This window comes from Onychomys torridus, chromosome 3 (assembly GCF_903995425.1).
Source record: "Onychomys torridus chromosome 3, mOncTor1.1, whole genome shotgun sequence".
In the NCBI taxonomy this organism is placed as follows: domain Eukaryota; kingdom Metazoa; phylum Chordata; class Mammalia; order Rodentia; family Cricetidae; genus Onychomys; species Onychomys torridus.
In genome coordinates this window covers 102,393,374-102,413,315 of record NC_050445.1, presented here as the reverse complement: position 1 = coordinate 102,413,315, position 19,942 = coordinate 102,393,374, and the positions used below count along the sequence as shown (strand labels likewise).

At 39.6% G+C, this 19,942-nt stretch overlaps 1 protein-coding gene across 2 annotated transcripts in view; it reads left to right on the top strand.

Moving 5' to 3' along the window:
- Nucleotides 1-19,942, top strand: part of Rad18 (RAD18 E3 ubiquitin protein ligase) — a 95,575-nt gene that overhangs the window by 48,129 nt on the left and 27,504 nt on the right. For both annotated transcript variants that reach the window (XM_036181565.1, XM_036181564.1), the window contains 2 exons: nucleotides 5,368-5,502; nucleotides 9,825-9,984. In XM_036181565.1, the coding sequence (XP_036037458.1) occupies nucleotides 5,368-5,502; nucleotides 9,825-9,984 (295 nt within the window). The remainder of the gene's footprint in view (nucleotides 1-5,367; nucleotides 5,503-9,824; nucleotides 9,985-19,942) is intronic.

Sequence of the window (19,942 nt, the reverse complement as noted above, 5' to 3'; positions counted from 1 at the left end):
GTTACCTCTAACACCATTGTCTCTGCACACTGCCATGTCCCACCAAGATGATAATAGACTGAACCTCTGAACTGTTAAGTCACCCAATTAAATGTTTTCCTTATAAGAGTTGCCATGGTCGTGGTGTCTCTTGATAGCAACAGAAATCCTAATACAGAAGTTGATAACCAAGGTCAGAGGTATTGCTGTGATAGGTTTGACCAAGCTTTTGTTTGAAGGAATATGGACCTTGGGAGTGTGGATTAGAAAAACAGTTGAATGCTTTAAGTGCTGCTTAATAGGTCATACTAGTAGGAACATGGAAAACAGGGTGCTGAGTGTGTTTTGAACTGTGGGTGCCTGGATCAAGAGGTTGCAGAAGAGAGAAATGTTAGTATGTGGCCTAGAGACTCATCTTGTGATATTTTGATGAAGAATGTGGCTGCCTTTTGCTCTTGTCCCAAGGCTAAAGTGAAGAGTTTTGGATTGATTTCATTGACAGAGGAAATCTCAAAACAGCTTAATATAGACTCTGTTGTGTGGTTATTAGTGGTAACTCTAAAGAAGATTTATAATGAAAAGGAGCAAGCTGAGCAGGGTACATTACAAAATTTAAAGTCTGGGGAGAAAAGGAGCACCAGGAAGTGGAGCTAGATTAAGAAATGGAATAAAGGGAGTGGTGACCTCAGGGCTAAGTTTTCAACCTTTGGCTCTCAGTTGTAGTGGTATACTCTCCAACATTCCAGAGGCAGAGGCAGGTGGATCTCTGAGTTTGAGGCCAGCCTGGTCTACACAGCAAGTTCTAGAGCAGCCAAGATTAGGCAGTGAAGTTAAAACTATCAAAAACAGAAAGCTGGTGAAGATGTAATTGAAGGAGGGGTCCACGTTCCAGCCTTAGCAAGCAGCAGAACTTGGCCAATTCAGCCACATGGTTCTGGTTTTAGAGTCAAGGATACAAGAAATGAGTTAAGGGATATTCCTTTGCTGCTAAGGAAAACTGCTGAGGCCAGGCATGTATCAGGGGTGTCCCTAAATGGAAGCCCAGAAAGGCCATTGTGTGAAGTTGTGAGATTAAAGCCTGAATTGCCTTGGAGATTCAAAGATGTTAGAGATGCTAGAGTCATGAGATACCTGCTGAGGAGAGCTGCTCACAGGGAGTGGAACCAGCCCAAGAGTAAGTAAGTGTGTTGCAGTCAGCAAAGCTGAAAAGAGTTGGAGATCTGAAGAGCGTTTTGACATCAGCTGTGGAGATGCAGAGTTTGGAGTTTGCCCTGCTGCTTTTGATCTTGCTTTGGTCCAGTCTTTCCTCACTATGCTCCTTTCTATGGTTTGGAATGGTAATGTATAGCCTGTGCCACTATATGTTGGAAGTATGTAATCTTTTTTAAATTTTTATTTTATTTTATAGGGGATTGCAGTTAAGAAATTGCATGAATCTCAGAAGAGACTTTTAACCTTGGACTTTTAAATAAGTTTGAGACTGTGATAGCCTATGGGGCCTTTGAAGTTGGACTGAATGCATTTTTGCATTATGATATGGCTACAAGCCTTTGGGGGCCAGGGAGTGGAGTGTGGTGATTTGAAAGAAAATGCCTCCCAAAGGGAGTGGCAATGTTAGGAGGTGTGGCTTAGTTGGAGTAGGTGTGGTTTTGTTGGAGGAAGTGTGTCACTGTGGAGGTGGGCTTTGAGGTCTCATATCTGCTTAAATCACACCTAGTGTCTCAGACCACTTCCTATTGCCTGTGTAAGATATTGAACTTTCAGCTACCTCTCCAACATTATATCTATCTGCACACCACTATGTCCCATCATGATGATAATGGACTGAACCTCTGAACTGTAAACCACCCAGTTAAATATTTTCCTTTATAAGAGTTGCTGCGGTCATGGTGTCTCTTCACAGCAATAGAAACCATAACTAAGACAGATAATTTTTAAAAGATTCTGTATGTGAGGTCTTTGTGATGAATTGAGAGCATAAGATAAATTATAACACATACAGTTGTTTCATGATAATGACTAGGAAGATAGAGGACATTTACACAGACAAGGAGTGGTGGTGATTGGAAGAGGATAGTTTCTCTTAAAATAAATCTGTATGTATTTTGGTTTTGTGAAGTCCACTAAGGGGGTCCATAAAGAGGTTGTGTGGGTTTGAATGAAGAGCAGAAAATGAGCCACAGTCATTTTGATGAACTTATTCATCAGCTCCCATAACTAGGCAAGCCACTTAATTTTTTTTAAGGGCCAGTTATTTTATGTGTATGCGTGTTTTGTCTGCATGTATGTTTGTGCACCACATGTATGTCTGGTACCACAGAAGTCAGAAGAAGGGGTCGTACCTCCTGCAACTGGAATTACAGATGGTTGTGCGCTACTTTGTGGGTTCTGGTAACCAAACCTGGATCCTCTGGAAGAGCAGCCAGTGCTGTTCACTACTGAGCCACATCTTCAGCCCCCAGAACCACTTAAAATTTATAAGAGGAAAATTCAGGACATATAACTCAAACTCATATTTTAGATTCTAGAGTGCTCCTTGCCAAATAGCAGATCTCCTAAGATAACTGAAATGATGAGTGGGAACAATTTTATTAGTCATAATCTGTTGGCATCATTTATTTTCTCTGCAGCAATTTTGGACTTCTTGAATCGGAGCCAGAGTGGTGGCTGCTATTTAGTTTTTGTTTTCAGCCTAGCTGTGGAGTAACTAGATTCAAGCCAGAAATCTGACTTTTAAACACTGTGAATCTGAGCTTTTAGTACTTTAGGAGTAAAGTCATTAAGCCTTTCTAACTGTTAATTTGACTACTTAAGGGATTTTTGGACAAATCTTAAGTACAATCCTATGTTTCCTAGTGGCTTAGAAAAAAAAAAAAACCAGGAAAATGCCCACTGTGAATGGCACCTGGTTAAATACTAGATTAAATTTTAAAAATGATTTATTTACTTTATGTGTATGAGTATTTTGCCTGCATCTATGTCTGTGCACCATGCGTGTGCAGTGCCTTCAAAGGCCAGAAGTGGGCATTAGAGCTTCTGAAACTGAAGTCACAGACAGTTGATAGCCACCATGTCAGTGGTGGGAATTGAACCTAGGTCCTCTAGAAGTGCAGCCTGTTCTCTTAAGCCTGAGCCATCTCTCCAGCCCTTTGGATCTTAGATTTTTATAAACAGTTCAAAGGGAGCTTAGCAATATTCATTATTTGTTTCCCAACTGTGAATGAGAAGTGACCAGCTGGTTCAAGCTCCTGACACCTGAACTGTCTAAGTTGCTTTTGTCAGTATTTTATCACAGCCACAGGAAAAGAAACCTAGATAATAAATGTACACTTGACTTAAACTACCCTTGCCTAATAGCAGCTCCAGAATGATGATGATAGTGTTGACTATGCATTCTGAGAGCTGAGGAAGTAGATGAGGGGTTCTCTTTACATGCATGGAATAAAATAGGCTGTGAAAGAAATGATCTATTGTGTATTTTCCTGTGTAGACTCTCTTACCTGCTTCTAAAGAGATGGCTTTCTCTAACTTCTTAATTTCTTTTTTGTAGCCCTGGCTGGCATGGCACTATGTAGACCAGGCTGGCCTCAAACTTAGACATCCGCCTGCCTGTCTCCCTAGTGCTGTGATAAAGGCATACTTTACCATGCCTGGCATCTAAAATCTTGATAGTTTATACATTTTTATTTTTGCTGATGTTTAATCTTTTTGAAAAATCACTTTTCATAGAATTTCATCCATTTCTAAATTGCTAAATTTTTTTCAGTAACCTTTATGCCCAGTTTACAATTTCTTTTGTTTTAGTTGAGTTTAGTCTTTTATTTTACGACTTACAGATATTTTACAGCCTTCTGATTAGTTTCACTGGGAGTTTGTATTCACATAAATGTATTAGAATTAGATGCAGTCTCTGAAGTGCCCTGCTATCCCTGCAGTGTTCAAATACAGGAATCCAGCTTCTTTTTACTGACATGCTTCATAACTCTGTGCTGTTTACCATGCTGAAGGATGGCTTCTCAGAAACAGGTGAAGTTATTCATCTCATTGATTTTTTTTTTCAAGATTTAAAATCTAGTTATTAGGGGCTGAAGAGATGGCTCACAATTAAGAGCAATTGCTGCTCTTGAAGAGGACCCAGGTTGGGTTTCCAGTACCCACATGGCAGCCCAAACAATCTTAACTCCAGTTCTAAGAGATCTGATGCCCTCTTCTGGCCTCCTTGGGTACACATGTGGTGAACATTCAGACTTCCAGGTAAATACTTAAATACACCTAAAATGAAGATGAGTAAATGTTTTAAAAATTAAAAAATAAAAATAGAATAAAAAACTAATTGCAGATTGGGAAGACGGTTTTGAGGTATTCCAAAAAGAATCAATGGACCCATCAGTCAGATTTGTGGGTGAGGTATATGAGAATGACTGTGCACATGGAAGCAGACCTGGCTTCTTCCATAGTGGGGATGGGATGTCAATCCAGCCAATTCTCGAGGGAATTTTATATACCTACAGAAAATTCTTTTCTATGACTATTGGTTATTTGTAACTTGCAGTTCAACCGTAGCTCAAGGCATTAAGTGGCTAGAATTCCAGTAGGGTACCTCTGGACAGGCCTGTGTAGACCCTCACCCCAATGCACTCCCTACTCCTCTGTATTGTGCTAAATGTAGAAGAAACCAAGAGTTAAAATGTATATCGTTGGCTATGTGTGGGAAATTCTTAAAATTTTGTTTTCACCATTATAGTATTAGTTTTCTAAAGTTTGAGGGCATTTACAGACAGTATTATTTTGAACTATGGTTACCGTCAGTAAATAAGGTACAATTACAGCAGCTCGAACCATGGCTCAGACTCATAAGTAAGTGTCCTAATTTTTGTGCTCTAACACCAAGGATTCTCTAGGAGTGCATTGTTAGTCTTTGTAAGGAGGACCTTGAAGTCAGGGTTTGAGGTGAAGTGGTAGTAAAGATGGTGTTAAGTATCTTAAAACAGGAGACACCGGTGATCTGAGAATGTAAAATGCTATAAAGTAAGTCCCTGACTCACTGAAACAAAATAAGAAAGTAAGGTGGGAGGGAGGGAGGAAATGGTTATCAATCTGTATTCCATACTCTGTGGGAAGCCTCCCCATATTAAAGGGTGGGGGGGGCGCGAGGGAGGACGACAGCCTAGAGTAGCAAATTATGCCATGTATCGATGTTTGCTTTGGGGGAAGGGAAAGACAGGGAGAGATTGTCAGCTGCCCCTAAGCCCTCTGTGGTCTTTTCGTGGCAGCTTCTGCATTCAGTGCAGGTGATTCTGCTAATGATGATACTGAGCAACTTTGTGCCTGATACTCAGTTTGTCAGTGTGTAGTAATTCACCCACTCACAGTTCTTTTGAATTTCAGGTAAAAAGCATCAGAATGCATTCCAGCTTCTGGTGGATCAGGCCAAAAAAGGATACAAGAAAACTGGCAAAATGTCAAAAGCTACAGTAATGAGAAAAGATGTACCTGCAGAGAGGCTTTCGTCTGCAGTCACAGGTAAGACTTACTGAAACAAAAGCACAGTGAATTTTATTACTTTTTTTAAACATTTATTTATCCATTTTATATATGCACATGCATACATTTGTGCACACATTTGTACACATGTATAAAGTCATAGGACAACTTGTGGGAGTTGGTTCTGTCCTTCCACGCTGTGGGTTTCGGTAATCAAACTCAGGTTATATATATATAACCACTGGAATTTACTGAAGTTATTCAGTATTTGAAATGGGGAAAAAGTATTTTTAGAAAGCTTAATGTAGCAGTTGTTGACTATAAAGTAGCTTTACTTGCTTTGGAAACAGTGGAAGAATGTGCTGAAGAGACGGATGGCCCCTGAAATCTGCCTGTCTTCTGGTTATGAAGCATCCCAAGCTCTGTGATTGTCTAAGTGTGAGGATGTTCTCATGGTGTGAGATATATTGCTGAAGATCCTAAGACAAAGAGCATTATTTTTGTTGCAGAACTCTGATGTTTACTTTGATAAAGTGTTATGATGGAGAGTTTAAAGCTAATGCAGCTGCTATTCCAACAAATTCAGCACATTACTTAGTTTTGACCCAGCTTTAAATTTGAGATTAATGATTTTCTGTTGCCAAGGCTTCTTCCATAGGCAAAACCAAATCATAATGGGGAAAGGAGCACAAAATTATTCTTTACTACTTTTCTTAGTTGTGACAAAATACAGATAACATGTATATTTTTAACAATTCATAGGTGTACAATTCATGCTGTTAAATGGTTTCATAGTACTGTTTAACCCAAACCCTTTTAAGCATCCCCAGTATAAACTATGTTGTGTTTCACATCACCCCCCCGCTCTCCCAGATAGTCCTGATAATTTCTATTTTGTGTGTTTATGGATTTGCTTGCTATGGGTACCTAAAGCAAGTAAAATTATACAATATCTATCTGTCTTTCTGTGTTGGCTTATTTTTCTAAACATAATGCTTTTATTATATGTCAGTGTTGTAGCAAATATTAAAATTTCTTTATTCCTTAGTATGTATATGCAACATTTCATCTGTTAATTTATTGAGCTATTTTTTTTTGCCTTCTTGACTACTGTTAATGATGTTTTGTGTTCATTAGTTTTCAGATGTCTGTTCAACACCCTTTCAGTTCTTTTTTATTACATGTCTATTCTAGTTTCATTTCTATTGCTGTGATAAAATGCTCTGATTAAAAGAAACTTCGGGGAGGAAAGAGTTTATTTAGCTTACAACCCCAGGTCACAGTCTATTGAGGGATGTCAGGGCCAGGAACTTGAAGGTAGATCTGCTTGCTGTTCCAAACAGCATGACTTTCAACCAAGAGACTCACTTCACAATCAAAGAAGTACAGCAGGAACCATGGAAAGTACTGCTTACTAACTGACTCTTAGGCTACTTTATCAGCCAGCTTTCTTATATAGTTCAGGCCTGCCTACCTAGGGTTGTTACTCCCTATAGTGGACAAGGTTGTAACAGTCAAGACAGTCCTTGTACAGACATGCTCACAGGCCAATCTAATCCAGGGAATTTCTCAACTGGGGCTTTCCTTCATATGGTTCTAGGTTGTGTCAAATTGATAGTTAAGCTAACCAGACAGTGTCTAAGGCCTAAGTGGAATTCCTGGTTCACATGGTAGTTCCATGTTCAGCCTTTTGAGGAACCAATAAATTGTACTGCATAATGGCTGCATCATTTTATATCCCCACTGGCAGTGCATTCCAGTTCTCATTTCTCCACAGGTTCTTCAGAGGAACAGAACTGATAGAACACACACACACACACACACACACACACACACACACACACACACACACAGTGGGGGGGCTTTATTATGTGCAGCTTACAGGTTGTGGTTTCTCTAGACTGACAATGACTGTCTCCTATTGGAAAGGCCAAGAATTTAGTAATTGTTTAGTCTAACTAGTTCAACTAGTCTTCAGCCTGTGTTGGAATCCTGAAGAAGTAGGTCCTAATGCTAGTTAGGAGTACCTCAGCAACAGGGTTGATGAACTTGTCAGAGAGTGAGGGCAAGCAGTCAAAAAGCAAAAACTTCGCATTTCTGTGTCTTTCTATAATGTAGCCTGCCACCAGAAGGTGTAGCCCAGATTGAGGGTGTATCTTTGACCTCAGATGATCCAGTCAAGAAAATACCTTACCACTGTGCCCCAATACTTGGGTTTTAGTTGATTCCAGATGTAGTCAAATTGACAACCACGGTAGCCATCATATCATCTTACTAGGTGTGAAGTGATGTATCATCATGATTTGATTTTCATTTTCTAAGAAGTAATGAAGTTGAGTGTCTTTTCATATACTTATTGGCCATCAGTTTTTCTGTTTTGGAATGTATTCAAGTCCTTTGCCTACTAATTAATAGAACTATTTGGGTTTTGATTGAGTTTTAGGGATTTCTTACTGTGTATATCAGTCCCTCATTGTGCATATGTGATTTGCAAATATTTGTAGACACTCTTTGTTTAGTCTTTTGCTTTCTTGATAGTACTTTTTCATGTACAAGGCTGCTTATCTTTTTATTACATCCAGTTTATTTTTTTCATTTATTGCTTGTACTTTTGGTGTATAGTCTCTGGGTTTCAGAAGTAATTGATGTTGTTAGGCTGCTATGGGTGAACAGGGATGCCTAAGAGGCAAGATATGTGAAAGGTAAAGACAGATTGAAAAGATGGATTTAGTGTAGTGTCAACAGTGAGTGTAACTGATGGCCTTTAGAGTAAACATTGAACTGCCCTGTAAATGAACAAGATGCATGATTCTCAAGGGAGACCTAACTTGGTTTTGTTGCTTGTCTTAGGAGAAGTCTTTTGTTTGAGCCTCACATTTGGGCTGTTTGGAGCCCTGCATTTCAAGGTTTAAGGGCAGACAGGAAGGAGAGCTGACTTTTAGTGCTCACAAATTGTAGGATGATATTTATCTTTGATGGAATTCACTTCTCCAAGCTAATGTAAGAGGGGAAGAAGAGAAGAGTAGTCACTGCAGAAATAAGTTTGTTGTTAAGTTGAATTCATATTCCCTTACCTGCCAGTTTGACTGCATTCTCCTCCGACTGTTGAGTGATTGCATTGCCTGGGTGGGAGGGGTTTCCTGGGTGACTGGTTCCCCTCCTCATCATTTGTTTATAAGAGGAAGTTCTTGAGCTTCTGGAAAGTCACTGGTTAATGCCCTTCCTCTCCCCCTGATGAGTGGCAGAGGGTGTGGCTCTGCCTTGGTCATGGTAGTTTATTGGTATTCAGGTAACATTAGGAGCTTACACTGGTGGTGAATGCTGTCCTTCTGTGTAACAAACATTGAGGGTCATTTCTGAAAATCTTGAGTATATGAACTTGGGAAAGTGATTTTGTTTTTAAAGACTTTGTCCTAGTCAGTGAGTTTTCTCTGCCAACAAAACCTTAACAGTTGCATTTGTTTGTTTGTTCATTCACTCACTCATTCATTTTCTGAATTGTCAGGATAGCACAGATGGAAATCTCCATAGTGTTGGCACACACTGTAAAAGGGAGAGGCAACAGACAAATCTGGCACAGCTAGTATTTTTTACTCTTTTATTTTCAGATATTTGGCTGTGCCTGTGTATGTCATATTCTTTCAAACCACTCTGAGGTGTTTCTGTATCTTTATCTTTATAAAAAGAAACTGAAAACAGAATATGACAAAGGGTATACAGAAATATGACTTGTCAGATCAAATGGCAAGATTCCTATGTCTGATTGGTTTTCCTTTTCCTCTCCCCCCCCTCCCGCGAGACAGGGTTTCTCTGTGTAGCTTTGCTCCTTTCCTGGTTCTCACTCTGTAGACCAGGCTGGCCTCGAACTCACAAAGATCCGCCTGCCTCTGCCTCCCAAGTGCTGGGATTAAAGGCGTGTACCACCACCGCCCGGCCTGGTATTCCTTTTCCTTATAATGAATGGTTTGTTTAATGGATTTAGAAAAGTGTCCTTAGATGTTTGATCTCATGTGACAAATAGTATGATTACCTTATTAGTTGAGTCTGTTTTGTAAATTTGTCACTGTTCTTTGACTTTGAAGTATGCAGTTATTCCTTAGTAATCTGCTAAGAGAATGGTGAGACATTTCCATCTCTGGTTTTAAAGAAAACTTTACTTTTAAATGAATTAATCCTGGAAAACATAAATAAGATAATTAGTAGCAATAAAGTGCCATTTTCTTATTTTATAGTTTTAGAATCAGTGTTCTTTTACTGCTATTTTAAAAGTAGAACTGGCAATATTAAGTGTTAAAGAAAGACAGGGTATACATTTTAAGATCCTCCTTAATTTTTAAAACAATTTTATATTTTCTTGTTAGGACAAGAAGATAATATGAACTTCTCGGATACAGTCTCAGTAACAAACTACTTTCCTCAGTCAGAACTGGACTCCCCAGGGCAGTCAGAGCCCGAGAGACCTGATGATTCTTCCAGTTGTACTGATATTCTTCTCTCCTCAGAATCTGATTCATGCAATAGGTAAGAAATGTGTAGAAAGTGCTTCTTTTAAATTCCTGCTTCCTATGTTTTATTTTGGCTCACAGTTCTGAGGTATGGGAAGAAAATCATGGTGGCAGGAATTTGGTGCAGCTGGTCACATGAACAGTTAGGAAAGGAGGAAGGACAAGTGCTGGTGCTCAGCCAGTCTCTCCTGTTCATAGATTCCACACCACATCCAGGGGATGGTCCTGGCCACTTCTGGGATGGGTCTTCCCAGAAGCTGTGCCTGGAGGCTTGTCTCCTAGATAGCGCTAGATCCTGTCAAGTTGACAGTCAACACTAATCATATAGTGATTATATAACCAATAATTCTCACCCTTCCTAATGCTGTGACACTTTAATATAGTCCCTCATGCTGTGGTTATCCCCCAACATAAAATTATTTCATTGCTACTTCATAACTAAGTTTTGCTACTGTATGAATTGTAATGTAAAATATCTGATATGCAGGATGATGATGATGTCTGATATGTGACCCCCAAAGGGGTCATGACCCACAGTCTGAGAACTGCTAATCTAGAGGCTAGTTTCATGGTCCAAGTCAGTTCTCTCTCATTTCTGTTTATTTTTTGGGTCATCTTCATAGTGATAGCGAGAGGTGATGTGAGAGGGTAGTGTAGGGATCATAAAGTAACTTTTTGTTTTTGTTTTCTTGTCAAGAAAACACATATTTGGCTGATCAGAAAGATAGTACACACAGGAAAGAGAAATTTTTAACAGCTGCCTCAATTCATGAGATAGATGGGGAGGATTTTTAAAAATTAGATATTTAGTGATGAACAATTTAAAAAATGTTAAATATATAATTTTTATTATACTACTGGGTATTGAACCTACCTAGGGCCTTGCACATGGTAGGCAAATGCTTTACTGCTGAGCTGTGTGGCTGGCCCTTAGAAAAATATTTTAAAAATATGATTGTATTAGTTACTTAACCTTTCTTTTTTTTTCTCTTTCTTTTTTTCTCTTTCTCTCTTTTTGAGACAAGATCTCACTATATAGTCCTGGCTGGCCTCAAACTCACAGAGATCTGCCTGTCTCTGCCTCCTGAGTGCTGGGGCCCTGACTGAGAAGGAGCAGAACAGTAGCATTTATCTCTTTCTTGTTCCTTAGTAAACACTAAACAAAACAGCCCACATGTATTACTTCTGCCTTTCCTGCCTTCTAATACAATGCTTTACATTCTAATCAAATCATGAGCCAGATAAACTCTTGCTTCCTCCTTAAGCTGCTTTTGTTGAGTATTTTGTCACACACACACATAAAAAAAATAAAATAAAGAATAAGCGGGGTGTGGTGGCATATTCCTTTATTTTAGTACTCAGGACAGAGGAAGATAGAACCCTCCAGGCCAGCTTGATCTACACAGTGAGTTCTAAGCCAGCCAGGGCTACTAAGAACTAGGAGATAGATGGTCTCTTGGCCTAGTAGAAAAGGTAAAGAAAATATAGTTGAGGGAAAGGTAAAATAAACTTGTTGGTACCATGTGTTCATGTGCAAGTTAGCTTTCTGTTGTAAGAAAATATCAGAAGCACTCAACTTATAAAGAAGAAATGCTACTTTAATTTATTCAGCTGGGCATGGTGGCACACACCTTTAATGCCAGCATTCATGAAGCAGAGGCTGGCCTGGTCTACAAAGTGAATTCCAGGACAGCCAGGGTTACGCAGAGAAACCCTGTCTTGAAAAACAAACAAAATAAAACCAACCAACCAACCAACCAACCAACTAACCAACCAACTCATTCAGAGATTCCAATACATGATCAATTGGCTCTGTTGCTTTGGCCCTGTGGTCATGATCAATTGGTTCTATTGCTTTGGCCCTGTAGTGAATCAGCACATTGCTGTGGGATGTTGCTCTGATTGGTTGATAAATAAAATGCTGATTGGACAGTAGCCAGGCAGGAAGTATAGGTGGGATAAGCAGATAAGGAGAATTCTGGGAAGTGGAAGGCTGAGTTAGGAGACATCAGCCCGCCGTCCAGGGAGCAGCATTTAATGGTACACAGGTAGAGCCACAGAACACATGGTGACATATAGATTAACAGAAATGGGCAGAGTTTAAGTGTAAGAGCTAGTCAGTAGTTAGCCTGAGCTAATGGCTGAGCAGTTATAAATAATAATAAGCCTGTGTGTGATTATTTTATAAGCAGGCCTTGGGACTGTGGGGGCTTGGCAGGACCTGGAGAAACATTCGTCCTACAAATGATTAACAGAAATGGGGCTGAGTTTAAGTGTAAGAGCTAGTCAGTAGTTAGCCTGAGCTAATGGCCAAGCAGTTTTATTTAATATAAGCCTCTGTGTGTTTATTTGGGTCTGAGCAGCTGTGGACCGGGTAGGACACAGAAAAAACTTACAGCTACAGCACATCATGGCAGGAACAGTGTATGATGGAACGAAACCACTCATCTCATGGACAAGAATCAAAGAGAAAGGAGTTGGGGAAGAAGGAGAGGCAACTGGGGCCTTACATTCCCTTCAGTGGCACACCCTGGGTAACCCTTGAATGACCTAAGGAGCTTTCATGAGGTTACACCTTCTAAAGGTTCTGCCATCTCCCAATAGCCCTAGTCTTGGGACTTGCTCTATAACCATGTGATTTAGGAGACATTCAAGATCCAGACTACAGCAGAAAATGTTTATAGAAATATCTTACTCCAAAGTCCTGCTGTAACTCACTGCTTGTGGAAAGAGGTGAGATGTCTTCTTGTACTTACAGTCAGTCACATATTGTTCTGGGGCCACTCAGTAAGGTATTGGACCTCCTCTGTATGTACCTTCTTACGGACCTAGATCCTGGGTACAATTATAATTGATAAATAGTTCTCTGGCCTCCCTAGTACCTTCCTTTTGGTAAGGGTTAAATGGAGTTATCCTTATGAAATATTTGAGGAGAAAGTGAATGTAATGATGCTAGGATTAGCCTTTGTTCTCTGTTTGAAATAGGGCCTGTAAATGATAATCATTCATTCAACATGTAGGTTTTGTGTGCCAGGCACTGTTCTTAGATGCTGCAGTTTTGAGGGTGAGCCAAACATTCAGAAAAGTTTTCTTTTTCTTTTAAAGGTTCATTTTTATTTTATGTGTAAGAATGTTTTGTCTGTCTGTATGTCTGTGCACCACATGCATGCCTGGTGCTTTTGGAAGCTAGAAGAGGACACTGACTTCCTGAAACTGGAGTTACAGGTGGTTATGAGCCACCATATAGGTACTGGGAACCAAACCTGGGTCTTCTGCAAGAACAATTGTGATCTAACTGTTAAAAATAAAGTTAGACCTAAATTTATGTACATTGTAATTGGTTATATGTGTATGAGTGTGTGCTTATACATACATATACACCCATGACCTACTAAGAATAATAACTCCATTATTGTGCAGCAGGGTGTAATGTAGTATTAATGAGGTGTATTCATCATTGGAGAGATGGTAGTTCTATATTTTTATTAAAAATAAGTTCTTTGCAGAATTTACTTAAGAAAGGTGTAACTTAAATTTACTTAATAAAGATATAGAGAGACATTTTTGTTAGTGAACCATGTGTCAGGGATTGCCTTTACGTATAGTTCTGTCATGTCCCTTAAAATAAATGGAAGAAATTTCTTTTCTTTGAGACAGGGTCTTTCTGTGTAGTTTTGGCACTTGCTGTATAATTAGGCTGGCCTTGAACTCAGAGAGATCCACCTGCCTCTGCCTCCCAAGTGCTAGGATTAAAGGCATGAGCTACCCTGCCCAGCTAATGGAAGAAATTTCAAAGCAATAATGGGTCATGACTGATTTGCTTGTGGCAAAGGGCTGTTGGTGTGTTTTCGGCTGTCAGGTTTTCAGATGTTTTGTACTGCCTTTGAGTAGACACTCATCTGCAAGCTACATAGAAGATAGAAGATGGCTGAGATGGACAAGTGAAGTGACTTAGTGGTTAAGAGCACTTGATCTTGTAAAGAACTTGAATTTGATTCCCAACACCCACATCAGGCAGCTCACAACTGCCTATAACTCCAGTTCCAGAGTACCTTTTGGCCTCCATGGGTACCTGTATACATGTGATGCACATTAATTCATGTAGACACACATATGTACACTAAACAAACAAACAAGTAAATAAATACATCATTAATAAAAGGAAACAATCCTAACAAGAAGATGTTTGAGAAATACCTAGAAGGAGCTCAGTTGGTAGAATGGGCGAGTGCTTTAGATGAACTCCCTAGAGACTGCAGTCAGGTGTTTTTGATGCTGTACTACTGTTGATGGTGCCTTAGAAAGCATGAGTTTGTGTGGGAAGACTCAAACCTTATAGGTGCTTAGCAAACATGAAGAGGTGGAGATGGACTTATTTTAGGGATACTTTAATCACTTTCAGTTGTATGTTTATACATGTATAGAAATGGTATTAAAAACCCGTGTTGAGGCTCAAGAGATTGGGTCAGCTTTTAAGAGCCCTTGCTGTGCAATCATGGGGATTGGTGTTTGGGCTGTAGAACCTGTAGTAAAAAACTGAAAATTGTGCATACACTTGTAACTCTGACTCCAAGGATCTGACATCCTCTTCTGAACTCCACAGCAACTAGGGGTATGCATGCACACATAAATAAGTAAATAAAACTGATCTTAAAAAAAAAAAAAACCCTTGAGGCTGGAGAGATGGCTCAGTAGTTAAGAGCACTGACTGCTTTCTCAGAGGACCTGGGTTCAATTCCTACCACCCACATGGCAGCTCGCAGCTGTTGGGGAGTATTATTTGAAGGTGTGTTACTTTTGTTTATGTTACATTTGTTTAACTCTGTGAAGCTGTGTTACTATGCCAGTGTAAAACACCTGATGGTCTAATAAAGAGCTGAACAGCCAATGGCGAGGCAGGAGAAAGGCTAGGTGGGGCTGGCAGGCAGAGAGAATATATAGGAGGGGAAATCTGGGAAAAGGAAGAGGAGCTGGAAGAGGAGGAGGACTCCAGGCGCCAGCCACCCAGCTACACAGCAAGCCATGGAGAAAGTAAGATTTACAGAAGAGAAAAGGAAAAGCCCGGAGACAAAAGGTAGACAGGATAATTTAAAGTTAAGAAAAGCAGGCAAGAAATAAGCCAAGCGAAGGCTGGGCATATATAAATCATAATAAGCCTCTGTGTGTGAATTTATTTGGGAGCTGGGCGGCAGGTACATAAAGAGGAGGCGCAATACCTTACGACTGTCTATAACTAATTCCAGGGAATCTGACACCCTCACATAGACATACATGTAGGCAAAAATACTAATGCACATAAAAATAAAAACTAAAAATGTAACTAAAAAAAACAAAACAAAAAACCAAAACCAAAACAAAACAAAAAAAAAAACCAAACCACCCTTATTTACCTGAGTTTTAAAAGCACTCTCTGGATGTGTATAAATTAAGTTTTCTAAGTGAGAGGAAAATACAGTAGCTAAATTGGCCTCTATTTTGTCCCTCCACTTGTCATATAGTATAGTGTTCTGCCCTGCCATTAGCATTGTCTTGGACTTTGATATACAGCCTTTGACTAGGAATAGGGTTTTTTACTTAGTTCAGACATAATTTTCTTCATTTAATGGGAAAACATGAAGTGATTTATGATGCAGGATGATGGTGGTCTGGCAAAAGGCTGTCCCAGAGTTCATACCAGTGTCACTTAGTGACTCCAGAACTAAGTAGTCCAAGAGATGCCCATTTGACTAGTGTCCTTATCGCTGTAGAATTCAGGAAAAGAATTCAGAGTGGGAAGAGGCCATTTCAAACTTAATTTCATAGTAAATTAAAGCCTATCAAGAGTATGGAATTTTTATTTACTTTGTCTGTTTTATCTTTTGTGTTACTCAGGCACCAAAGGCAAGGGAGATGAGATCCCGTAGTGACTTTGTTGTGCTCTTCTGCACCCCTAAAACTGTGTCATCCTTTTCCTTTAGACACTATGGTTGGTTGGCAAGTGAACGGAATGTTCTCTACCACGTAGCCATTGCAGGTCATAAAGAAACCTAGAACTCATTTATTTCATTTATAGTGCAATGCTTCTATCTTTATGTTTTGCATTTTTTATCAAAATTTTTACTCTTTATGACCATTTTGTTGTATTCATTATATGCTTTTTTTTTTTTTTTTTTTTTTTTTTAAGAATCTCTAGGTCATTATTTAGAAAAAGTAAGTTTTTTTGTTTTTTGGTTTTTTTTTAATTTTTTTCTTTGAGACAGAGTTTCTCTGTGTAGCCACGGCTATTGTGGAACTCACTCTGTAGACTGGGCTGGCCTGAATTTAGAGAGCCACCTGCCTCTGCCTCCTTGGTGCTGGGATTAAAGGTGTGCTCCACAACTGCCTGGCTGAAAAAGTAGTTTTTGCCTTGTAAGAGACACTATCTTGGCATGTGTAGGTGCATACAGATAAGGTGCATGTGTAGATAAATGGGTTCTTTATTTTTTAAGCAGTAGGACCATGGTATTTTTAATGTTTTTCTTTGTCAGGGAAATTTCATGTTGTGGGTCTACTGTAAGGGCAACCTGTAAATTGTCTGTCTTTGCAGCCTTGCTGTCTCACACAGTACAGGGCTGATCATGTTGAATGAGGAGGTTAGTTTCTTTTGTGCTAGAAGGGTATTCAAGCTTATATAACATGGAAGATCGACACCTAAGAACAATCTTAAGATTCAGTGTGTGTATACAGTCCAAATGGTTGTTATGATAAAGTGCTCTTATTGCTGGCATAACTTGTAAGTACTACTTTTAGCATGCACTCTGTTAATACTATATTGATCTTATTTTGCCAGCTCGAATACAGATGATAAACAGATTAATAAGAATTTCAAATTGTTGTATAGTATTCCTTGCTAGATGAATCCCGGGAGTTCAAGAGACTTGTCCAAATTTCTGTAAATTAATTTATTGTTTTCATTAATCAAGAAGAGGGTGCTTTTGTTTGGTGATTCTTGGCAAACCACAGACACTGCATTTTTATTTTAGGCTAAATTAGAAGCAGAGATGCTGTTGATTATGACCCTAGAGAAGAGACACTATCTTCCTGAAGGAATGATTTGTGAATTGTGTCATGCTTCTTCTTGGAAAGTCACACTGGCAGCAACTTGCTTTCTGTGGTTGAACATTTTATATCTGTGTAACAGCACAGATAGATGTGATAGACTGTTAACAACTGGAAGATCTGGGTCTTGTAGGTTTGAAATCATTAAAATTTTAAGTCTTCTGAAGAAATTCATCCATTGTGAAATAATTTTTGGTTGTTACACTGTAAGTGAAATGCTGATTTTTTTATATATAGGACATGTTCTAAAAAGGAAGATATATGCTTTGAAAATTAACTTTAAAAGTAGTACCCATGAGTTTACATAGGATGATGAATATGATTTCCATTTAATTAGGTCAGGCTGTAATCACAGCCTGCTGTGCATGGCTGTCTGAGCCAGTGTAGTAAAGTGCATGGGTGGTTGTGACTTTTAATGCTTGTAAAGATTAGCTAATGTTGTGATTCTGTGGTCAGGTTTGTAGCCTGCCCTAACTCAGGTAGGTGAGCCTTCGCACAGATGCTGAGGGTAGGGCAGAAAAGAACCGGAGTCATTAGTATGTGAACGAATAACATTGTAACTTCCAAATCGGGGGGGGGGGGGGGTGAGTGGCTTCTCTTTTTGTATTAAGTTAGCATCTTTATGAAAGAAATTCCTCACAAGTATAGGCACAGGGTGTAGGGCCCATGCTAAGTAGCACTTAGTTATTGGCTTGTGTTTTCTAGTTTCATAGAACTTCTCTTCACTTTTATTCATTTCTGAAAGAGCAATCTAGAAAACTTGAGAGCCAGAGTGGGCAGAGGGGACTAAAAAAACCTTCTTACCACCTTTTAAAGAAAATGTTAGTTGTTAAATTCTAACCTCTCTTCTGAGGGAAATGGAAAATAATGGAGATAACTTAAGGGATAAAAATGACATTGGGTTATTCATCTGAGGATGATGCTATTCCCTGCTGTGGGATGTCATTCTGTATGCTGTGAATATGTGTTGATTGCTTGATAAATAAAATGCAGATTGGCCAGTAGCCAGACAGGAAATATAGGCGGGCAAGCAGATGGGGAGAATTCTGGGAAGAGGAAGTACAGAGTGAGGAGTTGCTAGCCAGACACAGAGGAAGCAAGATGACAAGGCAGAACTGAGAAAAGATACCAAGCCACGTGGCTAAACATAGATAAGAAATGTGGGTTAATTTAAGTGTAAGAGCTAGTCAGTAATAAGCCTGAGCTAATGGCCAAGCAGTTATAATTAATATAGGCCTCTGTGTGTTTACTTGGGGGATGCGAGTGAAAGAAATTTGTCCTGACCACCACTGGCCAGCTGGCCGGGGACACAGGAAAACTTCCACCCACAGTTCCCATTGGCTATGTGTAAGAACAGGTGAGTCCATTGCTTAGTGAGGGGAACAGGAGCACTTTGTAAGTAGCCAGTGTACTCTCTCATAGCCAGAGGTTACAGGTGGGTTGTAGCTTGACAGTATGAGGTGTGGCTTTACTCAGGCCTTGCAGTGCAGCCCAAGGCATGGACTGGGTACCCCTGAGAGTTGGGGTTGGTTAATACAGGAGACCATGATTTTGAGATGAAAGAATCAGAGTCCTGGAGTGTGTCCCTTGATGTTTCATACTGAAAAGCTAATGGGTCTTTCAGGAGTTTTTGACTCAAGAATAATCCACAGCTTCTGTGTTCCTGGTTATTGCTTCCTCAATAGTTGTGTTACATCAATCAAGACTACAGAATAGTGAAACCTTGTTCAGTGAGCTGTGTGCACTTCAGTTGATGCTATTCTAGTACTGGTAGTGCCTTAAGATGTGTAATCTTAGCTCCTTGGAGATGCAGAAGTGCAGTGGCCAGGAGTCAGGTTAGTCAGGAAGTAAGTGGCAAGTCATATTTAACCCAACTGTTTGACTGTAGAGCTGTCAAGAAACCCAGCATTTTCTGTCCATAAAGAAGTATGTACTTAGCCCTGAGAGAGCAGACCTGATGGAGGACTTGGGTAGAAGTAAAGCACCTGACTTTCCTGTATTTAGGGAGTGGGAAGTGAGGCAGGAAAAGGAAGACAGCATTTAGGGCATGTGTCATCAAACCAGATGCCATTGTCTGACTGAGGAACTTCCTGGGGAACTTCAGTGCATTGTAACAGTGAGGCCAGGCCTGGCACACTGAAGGGATGGTGACAGGTACAAGGAGATCTGCTGAGTCTAGGTAGTGATGGTAATTAAAGGGAGGAATAGAGTTTTGGCTTTTGGTACATTTTATGAGTACAGATGGGGCTTTTAAAGCCTTTGTCTCTACCTAGAAAAAGGGACTAATAAATGTGGGCTTCCAGAGCTCCTTGTGCTCTGCAGCTGTCTCTATCCACTGTCACCTTTATGCCCAGAAGAGGAGCATAGAGATGCCTGTGGGCTGTTGAAAACAATGATAGAGTATTGGGCAACAGACAGATTACCCAGAAAGCTCTGTACCAAATAGGCCCACAGGTGGGAAACAGAAAATATGTTGATGAGAAACATTGTGCTTTTTCATCTCATGTCATAATAAACCAAATACATAAAAATCCATCATCAAACTGGAGTTTACCGTGTGTAAACAAAATTCTCTTTACTTTAGGTAGATGAGCATCAATGTGGGATTAGGAGTTCTTTGATTGTCTGGGGATGGGGGTGTCTTTCCTTATTATCCTGCTTTCTTGAAGTGTTCTTGTTTTAACACAACTTGTCATTTTGGAAGGCTTTATTTTAATTCTACTTGTCTGTATTTAGTGTATTGTTTTTCTACAGTCCTAGTTTTTAAGATAGAGACAGATTTCTCTGCTGGAATAGGGGATTACAAACAAATATGGCTAAAGTATCCATACAGTACTGGACTAGAATTGGAGTCATTAAAATGAAAACTTGACTTTGACTTCCTAGAGATGGAAATT